This window comes from Primulina tabacum, chromosome 18 (genome assembly GCF_025594145.1).
Source record: "Primulina tabacum isolate GXHZ01 chromosome 18, ASM2559414v2, whole genome shotgun sequence".
In the NCBI taxonomy this organism is placed as follows: domain Eukaryota; kingdom Viridiplantae; phylum Streptophyta; class Magnoliopsida; order Lamiales; family Gesneriaceae; genus Primulina; species Primulina tabacum.
Window position 1 is genome coordinate 26,305,798 of NC_134567.1, and position 25,242 is coordinate 26,331,039.

Sequence of the window (25,242 nt, forward strand, 5' to 3'; positions counted from 1 at the left end):
TGGTGAGCGGCACTCGTGTGTGCCAATTAAAAACGTCCTTGGGGGAGTGCAAACAAGGAAAAACCGAGACTGTGGCAATTTATTTTGGTCGTTTGTCAAAAATCTGGGACGAACTGATCACATATGGGAAAGTGCCGATTTGTAAGTGTGGAGGCTGCACGTGTAACATAGTCACGCAGGTAGAAAAACTAAGAGAAGAGGACTATCGTCATCACTTTCTGATCAGCCTCGATGGAGCATATGCTTCAATTCGAACAAATCTTCTTGGACAAGAGCCATTGCCGACGCTTGATAGAGCATATCAACAAGTTATTCAAGCGGAACGTCTGCGGGACGGAGAGGTGTCCTCATCCAAAGATACACGAGATAGTATCATGGCCTTCGCAATTCAACCTGATACACGTGGTAAGTCTCGTCTTGTAGATAATACTGATAAGTTTTGCAATCATTGTCATAGAGAAGGCCACGACGAATCTTCTTGCTTTCAACTACACGGGTTCCCTGAATGGTGGGGGCACTGACCTCGCGGAGGAAGGGGACCGGGTCGTGGTGGACGGACATGAAGAGGAGGTGGGCGTTCGAGTTCTGTCCGTGGCAGAGGGCATGGTGCACCGCATGTCCGCGCAAATAAAGTTGGCGGGACTGGAACTTTATATGGGCAACAGGCAGGGAATTCGCAGGGGCTGGCGGGTACAACTGAAGCTGCGGCTCTTGCCGGTGTTTCAGCAACACAACTGCAACAACTTCTTGATTTTTTGAACTTAACTAAAACAAACGATCGTCTACATGGTAAGAACAGTGATTTTAGTTGGATTATCGATACAGGAGCGTCGAACCATGTGACTTACGACTTGTCTATTTTGAGAAATGTGAGAAAGGTGAAACACTGCCCGGTGGGATTGCCGGATGGAAACACAGCAGAAGCAAATCAAGAGGGGAGTGTCATGTTGCCAGGAGGATTGAAGCTTGACAATGTTCTTTATGTCCCACAATTAACATGCAATTTAATTTCTGTGTCTCAATTAATCGATGCATCAAATTGCGTTGTACAATTCACTAATAATATTTGTGTTATACAGGACCAACCGACGAGGAAGGTGATTGGAGCGGGTGAAAGATTGGATGGACTTTATTTTTTTCGTGGTGTCTCTCAAGTGAAGGCCTTGACAGTGGATGGTGATTCGTCGTTCAAGTTATGGCATCAACGAATGGGGCATCCGTCTGAGAAAATATTGAAGATGATTCCGGCTGTGAGTCATTATTGTAGGAATAATAATAAAGCTTGTGATGTGTGTCCGCGTGCAAAACAACCTAGATCTAGTTTTCCAATTAGTATGAATAAAGCTGGTAGAATTTTTGAACTTGTTCATTTGGATTTGTGGGGAGCATACAGGACTCCCTCTTCGTGTGGGGCTACCTATTTTTTGACAATAGTATATAATTTTTCAAGAGGAGTTTGGGTATATTTACTATGCAATAAAATGGAAGTTGAGTCTGTGTTTCTTAATTTTGTTTCCATGATTGAGCGTCAATTTGAACAAGTGATAAAACGTGTGAGAAGTGAAAATGGGACCGAATTTAGTTGTTTGCATGATTATTTTCAAAATAATAGGATTATTTTTTAGACTTCTTGTGTTGGGACTCCACAACAGAATGGGAGGGTTGAGAGAAAACACCAACACATTTTAAATGTGGCTAGAGCATTGAGATTTCAAGGGAACTTACCACTCAAATTTTGGGGAGAATGTGTGTTGGCAGCATGTTACTTGATTAATAGGACACCCTCAACTTTACTTAAGACTAAATCGCCATATGAAATGTTGTTTGGGAAAGTGCCTTCTTACGATTCTATTCGTGTATTTGGTTGCCTTTGTTATGCTCATAATCAACGACACAAAGGCGATAAATTTGCAAGTAGGAGCCGTAAATGTATCTTTGTTGGCTATCCTTTTGGAAAGAAAGGTTGGAAGTTGTATGATTTAGAAATGCATGAGTACTTTGTATCGCGAGATGTGAAGTTCTTCGAGAAAGAATTTCCTTTTGTACCAAATCCACCACGGAATGTGGTGACTCCTATGCTGGCGACCAATGAGGATGGGACATGGAGTGAAGATGAGGGTGCCGATGAGTGTGCTGTGTGCATTGAGGGGGAGTTGGAGGCAGTGTCCACCCTCGAGGGGGGGTCTGGTGATGTGGCACAGCCCGTGCTACAGTCCACACATGAGGATGTGTACGTTGAGGGGCTGGAGAATACGGTGGGAGAGCAAGGTGTGCGAGTTGACAGCGAGCTAGGGCGAGGAAAATGAGCCAAAACTTCTTCCACACGGTATCGTGATTTTGTTACTCATACTATACGAAAAATAAGTCCATCTGAGAATTCATCAGCTACTTCATCTTCCTCAGGTACGCCCTATCCTATAACATACTTTGTGAATTGTGAACGTTTTTCTGTGAGACATAGGAATTTTCTTGCAGCAGTGACAACAGGACATGAGCCCAAGTATTTTAAAGAAGCAATGAAAGACTCAGGATGGCGAGATGCGATGGATAAGGAGATTCGTGCCCTTGAAGCCAATGAGACTTGGGTAATGGAGACTCTTCCACCCGGAAAGAAAGCACTTGGGAGCCAGTGGATATATAAAATTAAGTATCGGTCCGATGGTAGCATAGAGCGACTTAAAGCAAGACTTGTGATCTTTGGCAATCATCAGGTGGAAGGAATTGACTATAACGAGACATTTGCTCATGTGGCAAAATTGGTGACGATTCGTGTTTTTCTTGCAATTGGTGCTGTTAAAAATTGGGAGGTACATCAAATGGATGTGCATAATGCTTTTCTTCACGGTGACTTAAATGAGGAGGTTTATATGAAGGTTCCTCCAGGTTTCAAAAATACAAATCCTAACATGGTTTGCAGGTTGAAAAAGTCGTTGTATGGTCTGAAGCAAGCTCCCCGGTGTTGGTTCGCAAAACTGTCAACAGCGTTGAAGAACTATGGATTTGTGCAATCTTATTCCGATTATTCCCTATTTGGGTTGTGCAGGGGACGAACTCAGATCAACGTGTTAGTTTATGTTGATGACTTGATTATTGCAGGGAATGATAAGGTTGCCTTGACAATTTTAAAGATTATCTTGGCAGGTGCTTTCATATGAAGGATTTTGGCGTTTTGAAATACTTCTTAGGGCTAGAGGTAGCCCACAATCCAGACGGAATTTTTCTTTGCCAAAGAAAATACACACTCGACATAATTTCTGAAACGGGTTTATTGGGAGAAAAGCCTGCGCATTCCCTATGGAAAAAAATCACAATTTGGCCCTTGCTAAGGGCGCATTCCTTGCGGATCCGGCGCCGTATATGCGACTTGTAGGAAGATTGATTTACCTGTCTGCGACGAGACCTGATCTTGCGTATTCGGTTCATGTCCTGTCCCAATTTATGCAACAACCTCGTGATGATCATTAGGGAGGCTGCTCTCAGGGTCGTGAGATATTTGAAGAAGAGTCCGGGGCATAGGATTTTGCTCCGTACTGATAGTGACCTCCGTCTAGAAGGGTGGTGTGATTCAGATTGGGCTAGTTGTCCACTTACGCGACGTTCCTTGACAGGCTGGTTCGTGTTACTTGGTGGTTCTCCTGTGTCATGGAAGACCAAGAAGCAACAAACAGTGTCTAGATCGTCTGCGGAGGCTGAGTACAGATCCATGGCGGCAACAGTATGTGAGTTAAAGTGGCTTAAACAACTTTTATGTGACTTGGGTGTGCGACATCTGAAAGGTATGACGTTGTATTGTGATAGTCAGTCGGCATTGTACATTGCTCAAAATCCAGTCTTTCACGAAAGAACGAAGCATATAGAGGCTGACTGTCATTTTGTTCGAGATGCGGTGACTGAAGGGATGATTTGTCCGTCATATGTTTCCACCAATATCCAATTGGCAGACATATTTACAAAAGCGTTGGGGAAAGCGAAATTTGAATTTCTACTCCGCAAGTTGGGCGTTCGAGATCTTCACGCTCCAACTTGAGGGGGGGTATTACGATACGATTTAGCCTCTGTATTTTAGGTAAATATATCTTTGTGATTAGGAGTATCTTTAGGAGATCAAGTAAATATATCTTTGTGATTAGTAGTATCTTTAGAAGATCAACCGAGACTTGGAGAACAAGGATCTTGGTCAACTTTTTGTAATATATATTCATCATTATTATGAACTGAAGGAGACAAGATGTTGATAAATTATCTTTTATTTTGTATAATTTTATTTGAATTATAATTATAATATTTGCATGTATTAAATTTTTTTATTTGAAATGATTTAGCTAATAATTTAATTTAACCCATAAAATTGTCCTCTATGAGCTAAATTTTTTAAATGTGATGAGCTAACTTGTTTAAAATGATAATACTTTAATTCAACGTGTTAATAATATTGAATTGTTTTTTTAAAAATAAAAATTTTATTAATATAATCGGGTCAGGACATGGATCTCATCAAGAATATATTATAAAGTATGTCTTTTATGTGACGATCTCACAAATCTTTATCTGTAAGACGGGTCGATCTTATCGATATTTATAATAAAAAGTAATATTCTTTGCATAAAAAGTAATATTTTTTCATGGATGACCCAAATAAGAGATCCATATCACAAAATACGACCTGTGAGACCGTCTCACACAAGTTTTTGCATATATTACATGCACGATCTCTGTCCTGACATTGATCGGGATGAAAAAATCCGAACAATTCGGGTCATGAAAAGTGTAGCGTGGATATTTTCGAGATGAGATTCGAGATGAGTCGGAGGGATTTTGCCAGGGCCACCATTGCCGCTAATTTTAGGAATCTGATTTTTTAAAAAAGAAGATAATACTGCATGAGCTGCTGAGCCCAATGCAATACGGGCTTTGTAACTGTGATGGAGCCCAACATCTGGACCATCTCATAGGGCCTGATGCCCACAAGCCTTAAATTAAAGTAGTACGATTGGAAATATTTGATTTACTAGCATGGACTTTATTTGAGAAATATTTTAAATTTGGATTTCAAAATGAAAATTTTTATGGATTTAAAAGGTATCATTAATTATTAATTAGACTAATTGATTTTATATTTATTGAATTTTAAAAATCCAATTTATTAAATTCATCCAAAATAGTAAAATGTAATTCATGATTTTATATTAGGGGTGTCAATCGGGTGGGTTGAGTCGGATTTCGGGTCAACCCGCAAATTTTTTTTATTTTTTTATTTCAACCCGAACCCGAAGCAACCCGAAAACCCCAACCCGAACACGAACCCGTATAACCCGACTCAACCCGTCTAACCCGTCTAACCCAAATTTTATTTATTTATTTTTAATTTTTTAAAAAAATTAATGAAAAAAGTCAAAAAAATAAAAAAATAATAATAATATTTTAATTTAAACATATAATAACAAAATTTTCGATTTAAATTTGAAAAGTTTAATCGTAGAAAATTAAAATTATATTTATTAAATCAAATAAAAAATTATTTAAAAAATAAATATGCAAAATAGATATTAAATGATGAAAATTTATCATATAAATATACAATAAATTTTGTTCAAATATACAATATATAAAAATATAGGTAATATTTTCAAAAAAAAAAAGTTTGCGGGTCAACCCGCGACCCAACCCGACCCAACCCGAAACCCGCCTAACATGGCACTAACCCGAACCCACCCAACCCGAACCCAACCCGAAAAACCCCAACCCGAACCTGATTTTTTTCGTGTTGGGTCGTGTCGGGTTGACGGATCGTGTCGCATTTTGACACCCTGTTTTATATTGTTTAGCCCAGACTCGGCCTAAAAATGTATGTATAAAAAATAAATCGAACAATTTAGGGTTCACTCGAGCTCGAGTAATGCAATAGTCTAACACGGCCTTGAATTGTTTTATAAAATTTGAACATCCTAAATAAATTATATTTTGTATAAAATACTTTGTTATACGTATTTTAATTCATTGGTTTAGATATATCGATAGTTTTCATTGGTCTTCTTTTATTAATTTATTGTTTGATTGCAATTGATAACCGAATAATTATACTAATTTATTCTTAATTTGATTATGTTTTTAATTTGAAAACAACCAACGGATTGTATAATTGTTACGATCATGGGCCATGGCATAGCATGGGCCTTGGCCCATACCTACACACCATTACGCATATGACTTATTCAGCCCAAGCACTAGAGTTTTTACCTTCCCAAATTAGAACCCAAGACCTCCTGGACTTATATAAATCTTGGCAGCGATCCTGGTACCAATTGAGCTTTGGTACCAGGATGGCTGTCATGATCTATATAAGTCCAGGAAGGTCTTGAGTTCTAATCCTGAGAAGGTAAAAACTCCAGTGTCTGGGCTGGATAAGTCCTATGCTCAATGGTGCGTGGGTATGGGCCGAGGCCCATGCTATGCCATGGTCCATGAACGTTACAATAATACCCCCAACATTAGGGATGACAATGGGCCGGGACGGGGGCGGGTTTGTCATCCCCATCCCCGAATTTCATCCCCACCCCCATCCCCGCCCCAATCCCCGTTTTTTCGGGTTCGGGGAATCCCCAAACTCGAAAATTCAGGGATCAACTTCCTATCCCCGCCCATCTCCATTTCAAAAGTATTAATATTGCAAGACGATAACGAATTCGGAGATTTTTCTCAAACCAAAACTTATTATTATCTATTATTATTAGAGATAATATTAATATTAATATCAATATCAATATTAATAATAATAAGATTATTAATATTTTAAATATTTTCGAGACGGGTTCGGAGATTTCGGGGATGATGATAGTAATCACCCGCCCCGAATTACATCGGGGATTTAAAAAATTCCCGAACCCGAACCCGAACCCAAACCCAAACCCGAAAAAATCGGGGATCCCCATCCCCATTTCGGATTTTCCCCACGGGGCCCCAAACCCGTGGGAAAAGTTGCCATCCCTACCCAACATCTTAGATTAATTTGATGTTTTATCTAAATATCAACTTATTCAATATTTTTTAAAATAATATAATATCATGGTTCTAAATAACGAAATACAAATATATAGGTTATTGATTGTAAGTTGTTTAGTTAAAGTAAATTTTATCGTTGATGCAGTTAATATCTAGAATAAAAAGTAATATTTTAATATTGAAATAGTATTTTTTATAGATAGGATTGAAAAGATATTTGTCCCATAAAATTAATTTGTGTAACAGTTTCATAAATATTTTGTGTAATCTAAAATATGTACGTCATACTCTGATTTTTTCATTTATGGTTGTTCTTCATATAAAAATATTCATAATTTAAATACTTTTTTATATATAAATAAGGTCTGAAAATATAGAATATTATATTTCAAAAAATATTTTACAGTTTTTACTAATATACTAAAATCATCTATGTTTTAAAACCTAAAAGAAACATAAAAATATTTAAATAAAAATAAGATGGGAGTATTATTGGTATGTTTTGATATGTGAATAACACAACACTCCATATAAAATCTGTAAATAACATGCTGCAAAAAAATACTATTTATTAAATTATATTTAAAAATAATTTGTGTATTCATTCAGATAAAATATTCTTTTATGAATATTGTATGTAGTATAAATTAATCAAAGTGTAGATTTTTTGTTCTTCACATTGTCTCCCTCTTGCTAAAGATTTATGGGTTTGGATAATGTACATGTTGTCATAATAAATCCCAAATTCTCGGTTTCCACCATTCGTTCCGCTTATCAAACCAAATCCACTCTCCATCTTTTAACTTTTCCACCAAAGAAAATGGCAAAAAAAATCTTAAAAATTCAAGAAAATGAAGAGTTGGGCATTCCCAGTCGTCCTCTACGTTCCACGGCCGAGAATCAAACTGAATAATTCCCTCAAATATTCGCTCCTCTGCTGTGTTTTTCATCCCTTTGTGACACCTTTTTAGTCATGACTTCTTCCTATTGTTTGTCTTCGACCAGAAACACCACATCACAAGCATTATTAGTTCACAATTCTCGCCTTTATATCCCTAAGCACCAGTCTTGTGTTTTTTCTAGTGAAACTCAGTGTCCCAGAAAGGATTCTCTCGTTCTGAAGCATCATATATCTAGGTTAAGGAACCCCTTCACACTCTTGAAACGCCCTTTTGCAGCCTTATCCTCTTTTGCGGAATCGGAAAATGATGATAGTGGAGGTGTTGTCGAAGGAAAAGGGCATCATCATGAGGAAACTGCAAAATCAGAAGATGATTTGTCTGGAATGGCGCGGGCTTTCAACATATCGTCAAGAACAGCCTCTGCTATCTCAGTGTGCATAGCCTTGGCTGCCCTTACGCTACCATTTTTCATGAGTTCTTTGGGGCATGGATTACCGTTCAAGATTAAAGCTTTATCTTATGTTACCCTTTTGTTTGGATTTTACATGGCTTGGAATATCGGGGCTAATGATGTGGCCAATGCAATGGGGACTTCAGTCGGTTCAGGGGCGTTGACACTGCGGCAAGCGGTGGTTTTGGCTGCCGTGTTGGAGTTTTCAGGAGCGTTGCTGATGGGTAGCCATGTCACAAGTACGATGCAGAAGGGGATTCTTGTTGCCAATGTTTTCGAAGGAAAGGATGCTTTACTCTTTGCTGGTTTGATTTCTTGTTTGGCTGCTGCTGGTACTTGGCTGCAGGTGCACTTTAAAGTTTGCAAGTGTTTTGAATAGATAGCGTTGTTCTTCATAATTCATGAAACTAGTTGCAGTTCATTTCAATTTCTGGTATATAATTACTTGTATTTAGTTTCTTGAATTATATAATCGCTGTCATCATGTATTATATTATGTTTTATATGCTGATATCTCCATGAACATCTGCCACTGGTGTTATTAGTTCTTGTGTAAAGCCAATAATATCAATCTCCACACTGAAAGAAACTAAGAACTTCTGTGCGTAAGTACTCCAAGTGAGTTTCTAAGTTCAACCTTTGTACTCAGGTAGCATCTTACTATGGCTGGCCTGTCTCAACTACACATTGTATTGTTGGATCCATGGTTGGATTTGGTCTTGCTTATGGAGGAACCAATGCTATCTTTTGGAGTTCACTGGCGAGGGTAACTTCATCGTGGGTCATTTCACCTCTAGTTGGAGCATTGATGTCATTCCTTGTCTATAAATGCATACGAAGGGTATATTCATCTGTCGCACAAATCCTGATCACTAAGAAGCATCATTAGCAGAATATTGTCTGAAACTCTAACTCTCCTTAATATTTCTAGTTTGTTTACAGTGCTCCAAATCCAGGACAAGCAGCCGCTGCAGCTGCACCAATTGCTGTCTTTTTAGGAGTCACCGGCATTTCTTTTTCAGCATTCCCTCTCGGCAAGACCCTTTTCATATCTTTTGCTCGGGCCTTAGCCTGCGGTGCTGCAGCTGCATTTTTAGTTGACAGAATCACAAGAAAGCAATTAGGCCATCTCCTAGCCAAGTCTGCTAAAGCAGATTCAGAGCCAAAGGAGGAAACCCATCTCAGTAAAAATATTGGCTTTCTATCAGATATAGCTGGCCCTACAGGCACCCAATTAGAGATAGTTTATGGAGTATTTGGCTACATGCAAATTTTATCAGCCTGCTTCATGTCGTTTGCACATGGAGGAAATGATGTGTCCAATGCCATTGGTCCTTTGGCTGCAGCTCTGTCCATTCTCCAAGGTGGCTTGAGTGGAACTGAGATTGTGATTCCTAATGATGTTCTAGCATGGGGTGGATTTGGGATTGTTGCAGGGCTCATGATTTGGGGATACCGAGTTATCGCTACTATTGGAAAGAAAATTACAGAACTAACACCAACTCGAGGATTTGCTGCTGAATTTGCAGCAGCATCAGTGGTTTTAGGGGCATCGAAACTGGGGCTTCCTATTTCTGCTACTCATACTCTGGTGGGGGCAGTGATGGGGGTAGGATTTGCTAGAGGACTTAACAGTGTACGAGCTGAGACGGTGAGAGAGATCGTCACTTCTTGGGTTGTGACAATTCCCGCTGGTGCAACATTTGCTGTCATTTACACTTGGATCTTGACCAAGGTTTTATCATCTGTGCTTTAACTGTATATTAGAAGATGATGATTTACAACATTTTGAGTGAAATATTGATGTACACTTGAAAATTTTATTCCAATATTTAATTTTTTGGCAATTCTGTCTGTCTTTTCTACTGAAGTTGTGCTGCACTCATCAATATTTTACAGAATTGACAAATGTTATGAGACATACTGTTACATTCGGCTGCTTATATAGCAATTAGCATACCGATCAAGGTAATGCAAAATCTCTCTCAACGTTTATAATCTTGCGCAGCATATGACGCATCATACCTTAAGCCCGAATTACCATTATGAAACAAGATTTCGTTCTTTATAAGTCATACGACTGATAGAATCAGAGGTTGAAACAATCACACATTCCGAAACGTGTCTGACCCACGAAGTGAACTACTGAAGTTATTTAAAGAAAAAGAGAAATTAACAACTCCAAACCATATGACAATAAATTAATCAATATTTCAACCCAAAAAAAAAGGAAAATTGAGAAGACTCACGTGAAGTCTATATTGTCGGCAGAATTAGTCAACAATGGACAGACAAAAAACGTGGGTTGGCAATCCGTAGTAATTTCAGAGGAGAAAACGCGTTTTCACACGGTCAAGGGGCTCTATAAATAGAGCTCTCCTTCATTCTGAAATCATCCCTTCTTCGAATTTTCTCTCATCTTATAAGCATTTGAGTGCTTAGTTCTATAATATTTGTGAGGTATTTTGTTCTCCTGTATTAAGAGAGTGTGTGTTCTCTTTGGAAACACAGTGAGTGAGTTGTACACCACAAAATATTATAGTAGAATTCTTTTCATCTTGCCCGTGGTTTTTACCCTAATAATTTTTAGGGGTTTTCCAAGTAAATCTTGGTGTCCAGTTTATTCTTTATTTTCGGGTTTTATTATATCAAATTCCGCACGTGGGACCAACAAGTGGTATCAGAGCCTAGGTTTAAAATTTCTTAAAATTCTGAGTATGCTCTGTGGTTGCAGCCTAGACTGATCTTCCACATCAGAAAAGATTTCTTGAGATTTTTTTTAAAGTGTGATTATTTTGTCCAGTCTACTAAAATTGTTGTAGACATAATGGCGGGAAGGTACGAGATAGCAAAGTTCAATGGAAGCAATTTTATGCTGTGGAAAAATAAAGATAAAAGCAGTTTTAAGAAATGAGAATTGCTTGGCGGCTATTGGAGATAGGCCGGTGGAAATTACGGACGATGGAAAGTGGAATGACATGAATGATAATGTTGTTGCCAATTTACACTTGGCTATTGCAGAAGAAGTTTTGTCAAGTATCTCTGAGATAAAAACAGTCAAAGTTATCTGGGATTCTCTGACAAAGATGTACGAGGTCAAGTCGCTACACAACATGATTTTCCTAAAGAGAAGGCTTTATACTCTTCGGATGGTGGAATCCTCATCGATGACCGACCATATCAACACACTAAATACTCATTTGCCCAACTCACTTCCATGGGGCATAAAGTAGGGAAAAATGAACGTGCGGAGCTTCTACTTCAAAGTCTACCAGATTCATATGATCAACTTATCATCAACATTACCAACAATATTGAGCTTTTTAAGATTCGACGATGTCTTAACTGCGGTTCTCGGAGAAGAAAGCCGGCGCAAGAATAAGGAAGATAGGTTGGTAACTTCGAAGCAGGCAGAGGACTTTAACGATGATAAGAGGAAGATTTATGGACCGTGACTCCAGTGGGAGCCAAAGACGAGGTAGATCAAAGTCAAGAAGTAAGAAGAAAAATATTTACTGCTTTAAATTTGGCGGTAAAGGGCACTTCAAGAAAGAGTGTACGAGTATCGAGAAAAGTTATCAAGGAAATGTGGCCAGTACTTCAGGCGGTGGTGAAATATTATTCAGCGAAGCAGCAACTGTTGCAGAAGGCAGACACAAATTTTGTGACACATGGATTATGGATTCAGGAGCGACGTGGCACATGACGTCTCGGAGAGAATGGTTTGATCATTATGATCCAGTCTCAGGAGGATCTGTATTCATGGGAAATGATTGTGCCTTGAAAATTGCTGGGGTCAGTACTATCAAAATAAAGATGTTTGATGGCATCATTCGCACCATACAGGAGGTACGACATGTGAAGGGACTGACAAAAAAAACTTTTGTCCTTGGGGCAATTGGATGATATCGGGTGCAAAACTCGGATCGAGAACGGGATCATGAAAATTGTGAAGGGCGCGCTTGTGGTTATGAAGGACGAAAAAATGTTGCTGCAAATCTGTATGTACTTTTGGGAGAAACACACAAAGAGGCAGAACTAACTGTTTCATCAATTGGTTCAGGAGAAGAATTAACGGTGTTATGGCATAGAAAGATCGGGCATATGTCAGAACGAGGGTTGAAAATTCTCTCAGAACGGAAGCTGCTGCCGGGATTTACAAAAGTGTCATTACCCTTTTGTGAGCATTGTGTTACCAGTAAACAACACAGATTAAAATTTGGCACTTCTACTGCCAGGAGCAAAAGCATATTGGAGTTGATTCATTTGGATGTTTGGCAAGCACCTGTTGTATCCCTAGGAGGAGCGAAATACTTTGTCTAGTTCATTGATAATTTCTCTAGGAGATGTTGGGTGTATCCAATAAAGAAGAAATCAGATGTTTTCCAAGTCTTCAAAGATTTCAAAGCGCGGGTTGAACTTGATTCTGAAAAGAAAATCAAGTGTCTGAGGACTGACAATGGAGGAGAATATACCAGTGACGAATTTGATGCATATTGTCTACGTGAGGGCATCAAAAGACAGTTCACGACGGCTTACACACCTCAACAGAATGGAGTGATGGAGCGGATAAACAGAACTTTGTTGGGCAGAACAAGAGCTATGTTGAGGACTGCAGGTCTAGACAAGTCATTTTGGGCAGAAGCAGTCAAAACCCCTTGTTATATTATCAATCATTCTCCTTCAGTGGCGATTGATCTGAAGACTCCGATGGAGATGTGGACTGGGAAGCCGACGGATTATTCTCATTTGCATACATTTGGAAGTCCTGTGTACGTTCTGTACAATGAGCAAGAAAGATCAAAGTTGGATTCGAAATCCAGAAAATGTATCTTCTTGGGTTATGCTGATGGAGTAAAGGGGTTTCGCTTGTGAGATCCTACTGTTCACAAGCTTGTCATCAGTAGGGATGTTATCTTCGAGGAAGATAAAGTAAAGGGAGACAAAGGCACATTGAATTCAGAAACTACTATATTTCAGGTGGAAAATAAGACGGATGAAGGTCAGGTTTCTTGTGAAGCAGTACCAGAGCACGAAGAACAAGAGCATGTTGAGTCTGAGGTTTCCAATGTGAGGCAGTCAACTCGAGACAGAAGACCACCAGATTGGCTTTAATATTATGTCACTGAAAGCAATATTGCATATTGTCTATTATCAGATGATGGTGAGCCATCGAGTTTCCACGAGGCTACTCAAAGTTCGGATGTATCCTTGTGGATGATAGCAATGCAAGAAGAGTTGGAGCCATTAGACAGGAATAAAACTTGGGATCTTGTTAAACTACCACAAGGAAGGAAAGCAATTGGTAACAGATGTGTCTATAAGATCAAGCGTGGTGGCAAAACCAAGTGGGGCGATATCGTGCTAGATTGGTGGTAAAAGGGTATGCTCAGAAAGAAGGCATTGACTTCAACGAGATATTTTCTCCTGTGGTTCGGCTTACAACAGTCAGAGTAGTGTTGATATTATGTGCGGTGTTTGACCTACATCTACAACAACTAGATGTGAAAATGGCATTTCTTCATGGAGATCTTGAAGAAAAAATCTATATGCTCCAGCCAGAAGGTTTTGCGGAAAAAGGCAAAGAGAACTTGGTTTGCAGGTTGAAGAAATCTCTGTACGGTCTCAAACAGGCGTCGAGGTGTTGGTACAAGATATTTGATTCCTATATCATGAGCCTTGGATACAACAGACTGAGTGCAGACCCTTGTACATATTTCAAGAGGTCTGGTGATAATTATATTATTTTGTTGTTGTATGTGGACGACATGTTAGTAGCAGGCCCCAACAAAGATCAGGTCCAAGGATTGAAGGCACAGTTGGCTAGGGAATTTGATATGAAGGACTTGGGACCAGCAAACAAGATTCTAGGGATGCAAGTTCATCGAGACAGAAGTAACAGAAAGATTATTATTGAAGAAAGTCTTGCAACGCTTCAACATGCAAGATAGTAAGCCAATTTCGACTCATCTTTCTGTTAACTTCAAGTTATCCTCCGAGATGTGTCCTAGCAGTGAAGCAGAGAGGATGGAGATGTCTCGAGTACCATATGCATCAGCAGTGGGAAGTTTGATGTTCGCCATGATCTGTACAAGACCAGACATTGCTCAAGCAGTGGGAGCAATTATTCGGTATATGGTGAATCCTGGACGAGAGCATTGGAGCACTGTTAAGAGGATCCTTAGATACATTAAGGGTACCTCGAATGGTGCATTATGTTATGGAGGATCAGATTTTACACTCAGTGGCTATGTTGATTCAAATTATGCAGGTGATCCTGATAAGAGAAAATCTACTACTAGTTATGTGTTTACACTTGCAGGAGGAGCAGTAAGCTGGGTTTCAAAACTGCAGACAGTTGTGGCATTATCTACAACAGAAGGCAGAATACATGGCAGCTACTCAAGCTTGCAAGGAGGCAATATGGATCAAAAGATTATTGGAGGAGATCGGGCACCAACAAGAAAATGTTTCTTTGTTTTGTGACAGTCAGAGTGCCTTGCACATCGCAAGAAATCCAGCCTTTCATTCCATGACGAAACACATTGGAGTCCAATTTCACTTTGTACGGGAAGTAGTAGAAGAAGGAAGCGTGGATATGCAGAAAATCCATACGAAGGACAACATAGCTGATTTTCTGATCAAGCCAGTAAACACTGATAAGTTTGAGTGGTGTAGATTCTCAAGTGGTCTAGCAGAACGTAAGCAGCAGGGAATGACAAGATTGAAAGAATGTGTGAAGATGTGTTTGATTCTCCAAGTGGGAGAAATGTCGGCAGAATTAGTCAACAATTGACAGACAAAAAACGTGGGTTGGCAATCCGTAGGAATTTCAGAGGAGAATGACGCGTTTTTATACGCGTTTTCACACGGTCAAGGGGCTCTATAAATAGAGCTCTCCCTTCATTCTGAAATCATCCATTCTTCGAGTTTTCTCTCATCTTATAAGCATTTGAGTGCTTAGTTCTATAATATTTGTGAGGTGTTTTGTTCTCCTGTATTAAGAGAGTGTGTGTTCTCTTTGGAAACACAGTGAGTGAGTTGTACACCACAAAATATTATAGTGGAATTCTTTTCATCTTGCCCGTGATTTTTACCCTAATAATTTTTAGGGGTTTTCTACGTAAATCTTGGTGTCCAGTTTATTCTTTATTTTCGGGTTTTATTATCTCAAATTCCGTACGTGGGACCAACAGATATTAGGCTCAACTAAGACCCTGGATCCCAATGATTCCGCCAGGGAGAAAACGGAAGGGTCTTGGCTGAAAAGAACAACATTAATATTTTCAGATAGACCGAGCCATGATCTCACAGCAAGAGCCCGCCTTTCACCTATTAAACCCGTGAAAGGCCGAGGTGCAGTAAAAAGTGTAATCTTGGGGTCATCGTTAATAATCTTCTGTTCCTTGGGCAACAACAGAGTAGCATAGAAGGATACACAAATCAAGAAAATCCCACAAAGCCAAAGAAGCCATAGCCCACTTTGCAGAGCCTGCGAATTTGGAAAAATTCAACATTTGACTACTACAAGACATGAACTTAATCAAAACCGAGGGAGCCGTAAAGTTTGAGCCTTTTCACGTTCATGTAGTAGAAATTGGAGAAGAGAATAGAATAGAACAGAGAGCTTCCATTACTTTTACTTTTTAGAAATGCATGAATGAAGTGAGGCAAGATTGTTCTTGGTAACCCAGCTTTTACGTGTTTATTTAACGGAATTGGGGGTAATAGGGGAGAGTGGAAAGGCCACAACCTCCACCTTCAGCCATCAAAAATGCCGCTCAAAGCATCCGACCTATCCATCAACCCGCATAGGATCACATTTTTTCAAAGTCAAAATTATGTAAATTCTATCAAAAAAATATTTAATTTATTATTCATTATTAAGTACATTTTGTAAAAAAAAGTCATAATCATTTTTTTAAAATATTTACAAATACAATTTGTATTTTTCATCATGTTGGACTCCAAAACCAGTTTTGAGAACGCCACGTCTCTGCTACATCTAGACGATATTACCCCTCAAGATCACCACTTTTCAAGTTTATCCGATCCCACAAACTGAAAGCGTCAAGCCCTTTTGCGTCATTTCCTCTCTACTTTCCTAAAATATCTCCACTCCCCATCATCTCTCCCGACGACACAGCTCAAACCAAAACCTCCATATCCAGTCTCCGAGCAAATATCTCAATTTCTTCCCAGCCAATACGACGCCTTCCCCATGGCCGTCGTAGTCAGCAACATATCCCCTTTCCTAGAATTCTCCGCATCCCCTCCTCGAGTCCCTGAACTCAGAACCCGCCTCCTCCCCTCCGACGCCGTTTTGAACATCTTCAAGAAGGATATACACCTGATCACCACTCACTTCGAATCTGTTTTCGATCATAAAGAGCGATACTTGGCCAAGAAGACATCGAACCAGTCGAGGGTGAACGGTGTCGAGTACGAGAATTCCAGCGACGATGAGAATGGAAACGGGAATAGTCTCAATGAGGAGTTGGGAGAGGATGATGGGTTCGATTGGGAGAAGGAGATGAGGAAGAGGGTGAAAGAGATTGAAGAGATGAAAGAGCTGGAGAAGAAAGCTGAGGAGTTGCAGAACAAGGTTGATGAAGAATATGGCGATAGGAATGGTGGCGAAGAGACTGAAGAAGAGAAGAGGATGAGAGTGAAGAAAGAACTGGAAAAGGTTTGTTCTTTCCTTTTTTCCCTGACGATTACTGAATTTAAGCTCTTCATTCTATTTATTGGCTAAGGCACGACTGTTTGCTCTTATACTTGTATTATGTTATTGAATCCTTTGGATCTGGCTTAATGGAGAGTATATATTTATCCATTATATTTTCAACAAAATCTCCCTACATTTTTAAAACTCCGAGCTCCCTAAACTGGGTCTCGACTCTGAAGATAGAAACTCGACTATGAAATTACACACTCAGCATGATCATTGGAAATTACGTGTATGATGGATTGAAAATAGGCATGATCAAGAAGCTAAAAGTAATGGTTTTAAGTTGATTTCCTTGTGATGGAGTGACAATGGATTATTATGATAGTTGCATGTGTAGCTGACATTTAAACTGGTGATCCTATGTTTTTCTGATGTTTGGGAAGAAACTGTTGGATATCTTGCAGAGTGTTTATATTCAAGAATGTGAGGGCAGAAATGAATAATTCGTAACATTAATGTTTGCCAAATTGGTCTGAATTTTTATCTTTTTTTAAAAAAGATGGCTTTGAAATTATTTATCTTGTTATTTAAAGATGTACTAGATTGTGGAATAAAAAATCCTTGTCTTTTGACCAAATATATAACCAATCTTTAAAGCAAGGGGGTTTTGGATGAGCATTGGGAACTTTTATATTGAGGTCTTTGTCAGTTGCATGAATTAATTGTTTATTGTCTCCATGTAGCTACAATCAGAGATATAGTTAGCACTGTCTGCTCTTGATTTGTTCTTTCTTCGTAGTTTACTATGTAATCACTTCTGGGTTTACTTGATTTGTTTGCTTTTTTTAACATGAAGTTTCTTACTACACTGTCTGTAATCTAGCTGGACTAGCTAAAAGAGTCACTAGAAACGTGAGAGTATCATTTATAAAAGAGAAATTAATTATAAGAAAATTAATACATCTAATATTCCATCCCATGTTACCAAGGCAAACCAGATTTAGCAGAAAATTTAATTATTTGATACTTGTTAGAATCACGTTGCTTCAACTAATTTGTTTTAGATTATGTTTTGATTTGTTTAATATCGAAAAATCTAGTCCCGAGAGACGTAACAGCTATCAAACATCTACACACATTATCTCGGTTGTGCTTATTTTATTTTCTTATGTTATTAACTTGATATATTAAATGGATTTGTATTGGAGACATGTAAATGGTAACGAATAGAGAAGCAAGTCACACAAAATGAGTGAATTGATGTAAAAATTTGATTTGATTATATTTCAAAAAATATTATAAAGTTGCGTCTGATGATTAAATTTAATCAAGAAAGTCATTAGTTTAGTAAATTTCTATGTTAAATTTGTTTAGTTTGTAGACGATAAGGTTGATTATTCAAATCTATTTTTAAATTTTATCGTATGAATATATATAATTACATTAGTAAATTTTAAGGTAAAAACTCCTCTTTGAAGTGCATTGTGTCAATTGTATGTGTTTTGGTTGCAATGATGCGTGCTATAGGTGTAATGTGGCAATTACTGTCATGGAATAATGGCCGTAAAAGAGTGAACTTCAAATTTCTCTCCAAAGCTTTGCCAATCAATATATAGCAGATAAGAGTAAATATGAAGGTCGTAACTGGTGGCTAGACGGCTTGACTTCTTAAAAATCAAGCATAAAACCGCTGACAAATTGGGCATATGTGTTTGAATTTTGTAACACGGGTTAAATATACTTATTTTTTAAAAATGGAGTCTTTTTTTAGTGTTATATGCCTTTTGGATTTTTCACATGAGAGCCTGGTGTGGTTAGCTCGTTGAGGAAGCATTAACCATTTAGGCATACGATGTATAGGTAGCGAAGGAGCAAGCAGAACGAAGACAAACAGCCCAGCTGATGTTCCAATTGGGTCAAAAAGCTTATGAAAAGGGCATGTACGGACGTGCAATCGAGTTTCTCGAAGGTGCACTCACGATCATCCCCAGGTCGACCTTGTTTGGCGGGGAGGTTAGAGATTCATATGTTATTCATATATTTATATACCTTTCTTTTCCATTCATCGTGTGAGCTGCACGGTATTCATATGTACAGATACAAATATGGCTTGCCATGGCTTACGAGGCCAAGAATCGCCATGCCGACTGCATTTCTTTGTATCGGCAGTTAGAAATGACGCATCCCAGTGTCAGCATAAGACGACAAGCTGCAAATTTACGCTACATCCTGCAAGCACCAAAGCTTAAGATTACTCAAGAAGAGATGGTTACTATTCCAATAATTGGTTCGAGTTATGATAGGTGAGCTTATTTTTGCAAATCTTTGTGTATTTCCAGATTGATGCAGATGCTTCACATATTGTTGAGGTATAAAACTGTTTTTAAACTCGATTTTTGAAAACGTGGTTTCAATATAATATCGGAGCCTGGAGGTCATAGGTCTCGTTGGTTTCGACATGTATGCCTTAGACAGGTGCTTTTCTCCAAACCAGTTGAAACCACGAGAGAGCTTGTTAAAGTATACGACAATTGTCTCAATCACACCCGATGAGTTCAAGCTTGTAAAACAGTTATTTGCGCGTATATTTATATTATGAAGTTCTGTCGAAGTTTGACGAGCTTTCTGTTGATTGTGTCAGTTATGCAGCGACTTGGTCTGACAAGGAAAAGGACCAAGACCGAAGAATGAGTAGCTCCACGACAAATCAACTTCCATCAACCAAAGACTATTTGGCCGACTTCTTGGTGTGGAAACCACCAACTGGTTTCGAGAAAAGCCGTGCCTTCTGGCTGTCTTTAGCTTTGTGGGTCGGTCTGGTTGGAGCTGCCCTCTTTCTGAAAAGTTGAAGCCCTCGTTATTTGTATTGTAAATTTCTGCTGCTTATCTTGTATTCTTTCTTCGGTACAGCACGCTATTGTTGTTCGAATTGTATTCATACGTATGTGTGTATTCTTGGAGTTATCATAACAGTTAAGTTGTAGACAGTTTTTTCTTCCCTCATCTCAGTATATTACATTGAACAGATGCAAGTGTCAAAATTCAATAGCAATTTGCCCATGATAAGCTTTTTCCCAGATATACAAAAACGAAGACTTGTGCGATACGCTTCCCATGGAACATGAAGGGGACCAAAAGCTCGTAATCAAACGAAACTAAATTTACAGGTTCTTCAACTCTCAATCGTGTAATAAATAAGAACTTTGTTCTAGACAATGCACAACAGATCTTAAACATGGTTTCCTTAAGGAACTGATTCCCCTCCCCAGGTCTTGATCCTTAGAGCAGCAGCAGATGCCTGAACCACACCCAGATAAATTAATCGTAACATATCACAAAAATAAATCAATCTTTAAAAAAAAAAGTGAATTTAGTGCAAATGAACTACTAAATTGTTCGTACCTCTTTATTCCAATTTGTTCTATAAACAATGAAAAAGAGAATGAATGTTTGCACAGCTGTTCCTGTTATCATTCCATACCAAATACCCTGAAAGCCCAATATATACACAAGTATTCAAGAATTGTATAGATATAACATATATATATATATGTTGTATGTCAGAAATTATAGATACTTACTTGTACTCCAAAGTTAATTGCATACCCAAATATTAGACCCAAAGGAATACCAAAGAGATAGTAGCATGCAATGTTAACATAGGCAACCAATGCTTGCCATCCAGCCCCAATAGCCACCCCTGCATTCATTCATTTATTCATTCACACACAACATGCTTTCTTGATTCTTCAATATAAATAAATAAGAAGAATTTCAGAAAAAAATGTCGAAATCAATTACCTGAGAGGGCAGGCTGGATGTTGTTGATGACGATGCTGAATGCAAGCAATGGTGTGAGGTGATACACAACTTGTTTGACAGCTTCACTGTTTGAAAATAAAGAAGGATACTGTTTTTGGAAGATGAGGATGAATGCCGAGACGAGTAGACCGATCAAGAACGACGATATCACCACCACCACCACCGAGAATTTTGCCGTTCTTGGACGTGCCGCCCCCAATTCGTTAGACACCCTTACACTGTGGAGGAAAAAAATACATTTTTAACAAAGTTAATGCAGCAGTAGCCAAAAGTTTGAAAAGATTTATCATCCCTTGACAATTTTTAAAATATACATCAAGAGACAGTGAAATAATTACTAGTAAAAAGTTTACAACGTGGGAACACAAGGGTGTCACACATGACAGATACGTTTTAGCCGACAACACAGACAAAATATTTTTATTTAAAATAAAAACTTATATATAAATTAGGCTCCACAGGTACTCCTAACATTTCGAGTTCGACACGTGATTTTTATTTTTCACGAAGTGAATTTATTATTATAAAATTTTTATATAATTTTTCCACCGTGTATACGACAATGCATGCAATATTTAAACATCAAACGTTAGATAGGAAAACAGTACCTTATTGCTGCATTGAAACCAATGGCTACCATGACAGTCCACCCCAATATGTTTGTGCTGCACCAAAAAGTCAAAATTATTCTCTACAAATAATCACTTTTCTTGAATTCTATAATTTTCAAATTTCTTTCCTTCCATGTTCAACATATTTTATTAATCAACGTAATTGATTCTAAATTCTCACCAAATACAGTTATTCAGAATCCATCTTTCCAATCATTTTCTCATATCGAAATAACTTCGGCAAACACGAGCCAAGTTATTTGACAAAAACTTGTATGAGACGGTCTAACGAGTTGTATTTTGTGATACTGATCTCTTATTTGGGTCATCTATGAAAAAATATTACTTTTTATGCTAAGAGTAAAACTTTTTATTGTGAATATCGGTAGGGTTGACACGTCTCACAGATAAAGTTTCGTGAGACCATCTCACAAAAGATCTACTCAAGTTATTTTGGTCCATCCAATCTAAAAAGGTGCAACATTCAAATTTCACTTGTGGTAGATAGTCAAGTAGTTTAGACTCACGCTATCTGATCGATCTTATATACATTTATTATAAACACGAATGTGAGCATCGTTGAGATTATTAATATGTTCACATATTAAATATATAATTTCATCGCATTCAATAAATCGACGTAGCATTACCCAAACTCCCGTAAATATTCACAGTGCAAGTACATAATATCAAATTTTGATATGTATGGTGGGAATCATCCGAACACCCGGGGATTATGGGATTATCATTTATGGACCCGATTAAAAAAAATATCGCGGGTCCCAATTACATGAAAAATTCTTTAAATACATTATTATTAACGGGTGGTGAAATGTTGACATCTTTTTCAATTACTATATGAATAAATGATTTAAAAAAATTTCGAATTCTTAATAATATAAAAATAAGTTAATGACATATACTTTCTAATAAACTTTATAACAATTACAGCAACAACGACAAAAAATCATACCCCTCCTAAATATATAAAAGATATAAAGTTTTTTGTAAAAAATAAACCAAATTTATGCGTGTGTGTTTACCATATTGACAGAGCATCGACAGCAACTTCTGCGTTCTTCAAGTATCCAGCAAAGAGAACCAGAGCCATGAAGTACCACGTCTCTAAACTGTATCAAATACATATCCATAAGATGCGTTGTGTCGCTCTTGCTGCCACATTGTATCAAATATAGAACATCAGAAATAGGAGGATTTTTGACAATGAAGAAGCAGATATCGAAGGAGTGAAGATGAATATCAAAATTCACGTGCTACGTAATGTTCGGAATGCAATTGATGTAATTTGATTTTCGACATACATTAGTTTTTTCTTATTGTCTACTGATCGTGTAGGTTGTACGCATTCCTGGCATTAAAAAAAATACATATTCATTTATTTTTATTTTTATTTTTTAGAAAATCTTATATTATTATTATTAATAAAAATAATTATTATTTATGAACGTAGCACCGAAATAATAAATAAGGTGTGGGTTTGGTGATATGAATATATTCATTATGATAACGAACACCAGGTCTACCGCAGAGATGCAACGTGCCTACGATAATTGACTATTGATTTCTAGACAATTCCTCTTCCCCATTTCATCAAACACAATGTAAGATTTTATTACCCTTTTTTTTTTTTAAGAAAAGATTTTGTTACACAATTATTTTTGAGTAATTAATAGTGCATGATTATTGTCTTAAACATCATTTAAAAATACCAAAATCAAAGTATAAGCCCTTACTTCTGCTTTTTTTTTAAAAAAGAAAAGAAAAGGTTACAAAAATATTTTACTCTATTACTTCCCAAAATATAAGTGATTTCTATGTTTAAAAATAATAACAAAACAAAAACAAAAAACAAGTCCAACATGTTAATCTATATAAGTAGGGAAACAAAACAATTTTGCTTACATAAAAAATGCATAATTTTCATTTTTCTTTAGTAACGTCTCGGGAAAAAAGTTTGAAGAAGTTTTTGCATAATGACATAATTATAGTTGAATAAGATGGTGAGAAAATGTGAACCACATATGTGCATGATATTTGTGAACCACAACATGACGGCCGATGCCAGAGACAATCTCACGAAACCCCATAGATTATGAAACGCCAACCATGAAAAGCCAGACCAAGCTCTGCCGCAACTCCCGGCGAATATATAAACCATCTGCGCCACAACTATGAACCACCACGGTTAGGTCGATGCTACATATGGGACAGTAACCTCACATGGTTTGACTGGACAAGATTCACACACATATGTGATTTTAAAAAAAGTAGTGGACCCCATGTATGTGTGGCTAAATTTGGACCCTTGATTATATCATGGGGTAGTGCCCCTACATGTAGGATGGAATGAACCAACCACCACAACGCGTTAAGAACTATGGCGCCGCCACCCATCCCGTACCCCAGCTTCAGAATCAACAGCCAACTGAAAAGTGCGTGCAAAACTAAGGCCACCAAGGAAATCCACGCCATCGCCATCATCTTGCTCTGCGCTTGCAAGAACTTGGAGATCGGAAAATTCATGGCGTACGCGTAGAGTTGAGGAATTATCCAGAGAGCGTACTTCCCGGAGCAGAGTGAGATGCTCTCCGTTTGGCCGATTAATAGCAGGAACGGAGTAGCGAAAATGTAAACAAACGTCAGCATAGCCGCTGTGGAGAGGAGGATGACCCACGATCTCTGCATGTATACGCCGAGCATCTCGATTCTTCCGGCACCATACGCTTGCCCGCAGAGGGTTTCCAGCGCGCTTCCCATCCCCAACTGTTCAAAAATTACCCAAAAAAAACTTAAAATTACCCATTTTCATATCAGAGTATCCATTCAATCGTGCAGTACTTAGAAAGAAGACATGAAAATACAAAACAAATTCCATTAATCAAAGAAATAAGCTCAAACATCAACTGCTTAAATTATATAATTTATTTTTGCAGTAAGCTAAAAGCCTAAAAATGGAGTGAGCTCAAGATTTAAAAGTTCAAAAAAATGAGAAAGATATAAGATTTAAAAGCGATACCATTACGCCGAAAGATAAACCGGCAATAACAGAGTTCTCGAAGGTGAAGGATGCGAGTTCGAGTGTGCCCACATGGCCGGCAAACGTTTGCGTGATGGCACCGAGCGAGTACTGGCAAATGCAAGTGAAGATAGCTGGAGCAGCCAAATACCACAGCTTCCTCGACTCCGTACGGAACTCATCGAAGAAATCTTGGATTCCGGAAACGGATCTATATCATCGCCGTCTGCTACGAAGGAAGAAGCGAAGGAATGGTTGGATAACGGGTAGGATGCAAGCACTGGAAGTGCTTCGTACTCTTCTTCTTTTGTAGAGAGGAGTGGCTTCTTTTGATCATTGGTCGTTTCCTCCATTGAAGCTGCACGTTTGCACTGTAATTTCTCGAGTTTTTTGCGTCGATCGGATTGGTATTTATTGGTACGTATTAAATTTCAAATTATGAGAACGATGACAGCTTGAGTCCGGCTAAAAGTAACTCATTATCATGATGATTTTATATATATTTATCAATATTACCTAGTTAAGTATGATAGTTTTAGATAATTGTATCAAATGATATCAAAATATTTAATTTTATAATTTGAAAATATTTTTATTTTTTTTGTTTAATATTATTTGATCAAATTAAAAAAATAATAATAATATGTAGGATGAATATGTGTCTTTTTATTAGTATAAATAAGGGATCGATTATTTTTAAGATGACGTGGATCTGAATATTCAACAATTTTGATAATTTTATTTTAAAA

At 37.9% G+C, this 25,242-nt stretch overlaps 3 protein-coding genes across 3 annotated transcripts; 2 read left to right on the plus strand and 1 right to left on the minus strand.

The window, feature by feature from the left end:
- Positions 1 to 7,704: 7,704 nt before the first annotated feature.
- LOC142532743 (inorganic phosphate transporter 2-1, chloroplastic) lies at positions 7,705 to 10,199 on the plus strand. Its single transcript, XM_075639164.1, has 3 exons — positions 7,705 to 8,698; positions 9,002 to 9,193; positions 9,284 to 10,199. Exons 1-3 carry the CDS (start codon positions 7,973 to 7,975, stop codon positions 10,106 to 10,108), a joined length of 1,743 nt encoding a protein of 580 aa, XP_075495279.1. The 5' UTR covers positions 7,705 to 7,972; the 3' UTR covers positions 10,109 to 10,199.
- Positions 10,200 to 16,421: 6,222 nt separating this feature from the next.
- LOC142532745 (uncharacterized) lies at positions 16,422 to 20,048 on the plus strand. Its single transcript, XM_075639167.1, has 4 exons — positions 16,422 to 17,041; positions 18,884 to 19,036; positions 19,121 to 19,326; positions 19,665 to 20,048. Exons 1-4 carry the CDS (start codon positions 16,574 to 16,576, stop codon positions 19,870 to 19,872), a joined length of 1,035 nt encoding a protein of 344 aa, XP_075495282.1. The 5' UTR covers positions 16,422 to 16,573; the 3' UTR covers positions 19,873 to 20,048.
- Positions 20,049 to 20,140: 92 nt separating this feature from the next.
- Positions 20,141 to 24,947, minus strand: LOC142532744 (protein DETOXIFICATION 30-like). Its single transcript, XM_075639166.1, is given in 10 exon segments — positions 20,141 to 20,321; positions 20,426 to 20,512; positions 20,605 to 20,723; positions 20,825 to 21,063; positions 21,454 to 21,510; positions 22,500 to 22,586; positions 23,520 to 23,661; positions 23,841 to 24,240; positions 24,494 to 24,684; positions 24,687 to 24,947. Coding segments are annotated over 10 exon segments (1,536 nt in total). The 5' UTR covers positions 24,847 to 24,947; the 3' UTR covers positions 20,141 to 20,267.
- Between the last annotated feature and the right edge of the window lie 295 nt (positions 24,948 to 25,242).

Excerpts from the sequence above, each read along its gene's own strand:
- LOC142532743 (XM_075639164.1), top strand. The coding sequence starts at position 7,973 with ATGACTTCTTCCTATTGTTTGTCTTCGACCAGAAACACCACATCACAA. Across the intron at positions 8,699-9,001 it reads CTGCTGGTACTTGGCTGCAG|GTAGCATCTTACTATGGCTG; the intron begins GTGCACTTTAAA and ends CTTTGTACTCAG. Across the intron at positions 9,194-9,283 it reads TCTATAAATGCATACGAAGG|TTTGTTTACAGTGCTCCAAA; the intron begins GTATATTCATCT and ends TAATATTTCTAG.
- LOC142532745 (XM_075639167.1), top strand. The coding sequence starts at position 16,574 with ATGGCCGTCGTAGTCAGCAACATATCCCCTTTCCTAGAATTCTCCGCA. Across the intron at positions 19,037-19,120 it reads CGACCTTGTTTGGCGGGGAG|ATACAAATATGGCTTGCCAT; the intron begins GTTAGAGATTCA and ends TCATATGTACAG. Across the intron at positions 19,327-19,664 it reads ATTGGTTCGAGTTATGATAG|TTATGCAGCGACTTGGTCTG; the intron begins GTGAGCTTATTT and ends TGATTGTGTCAG.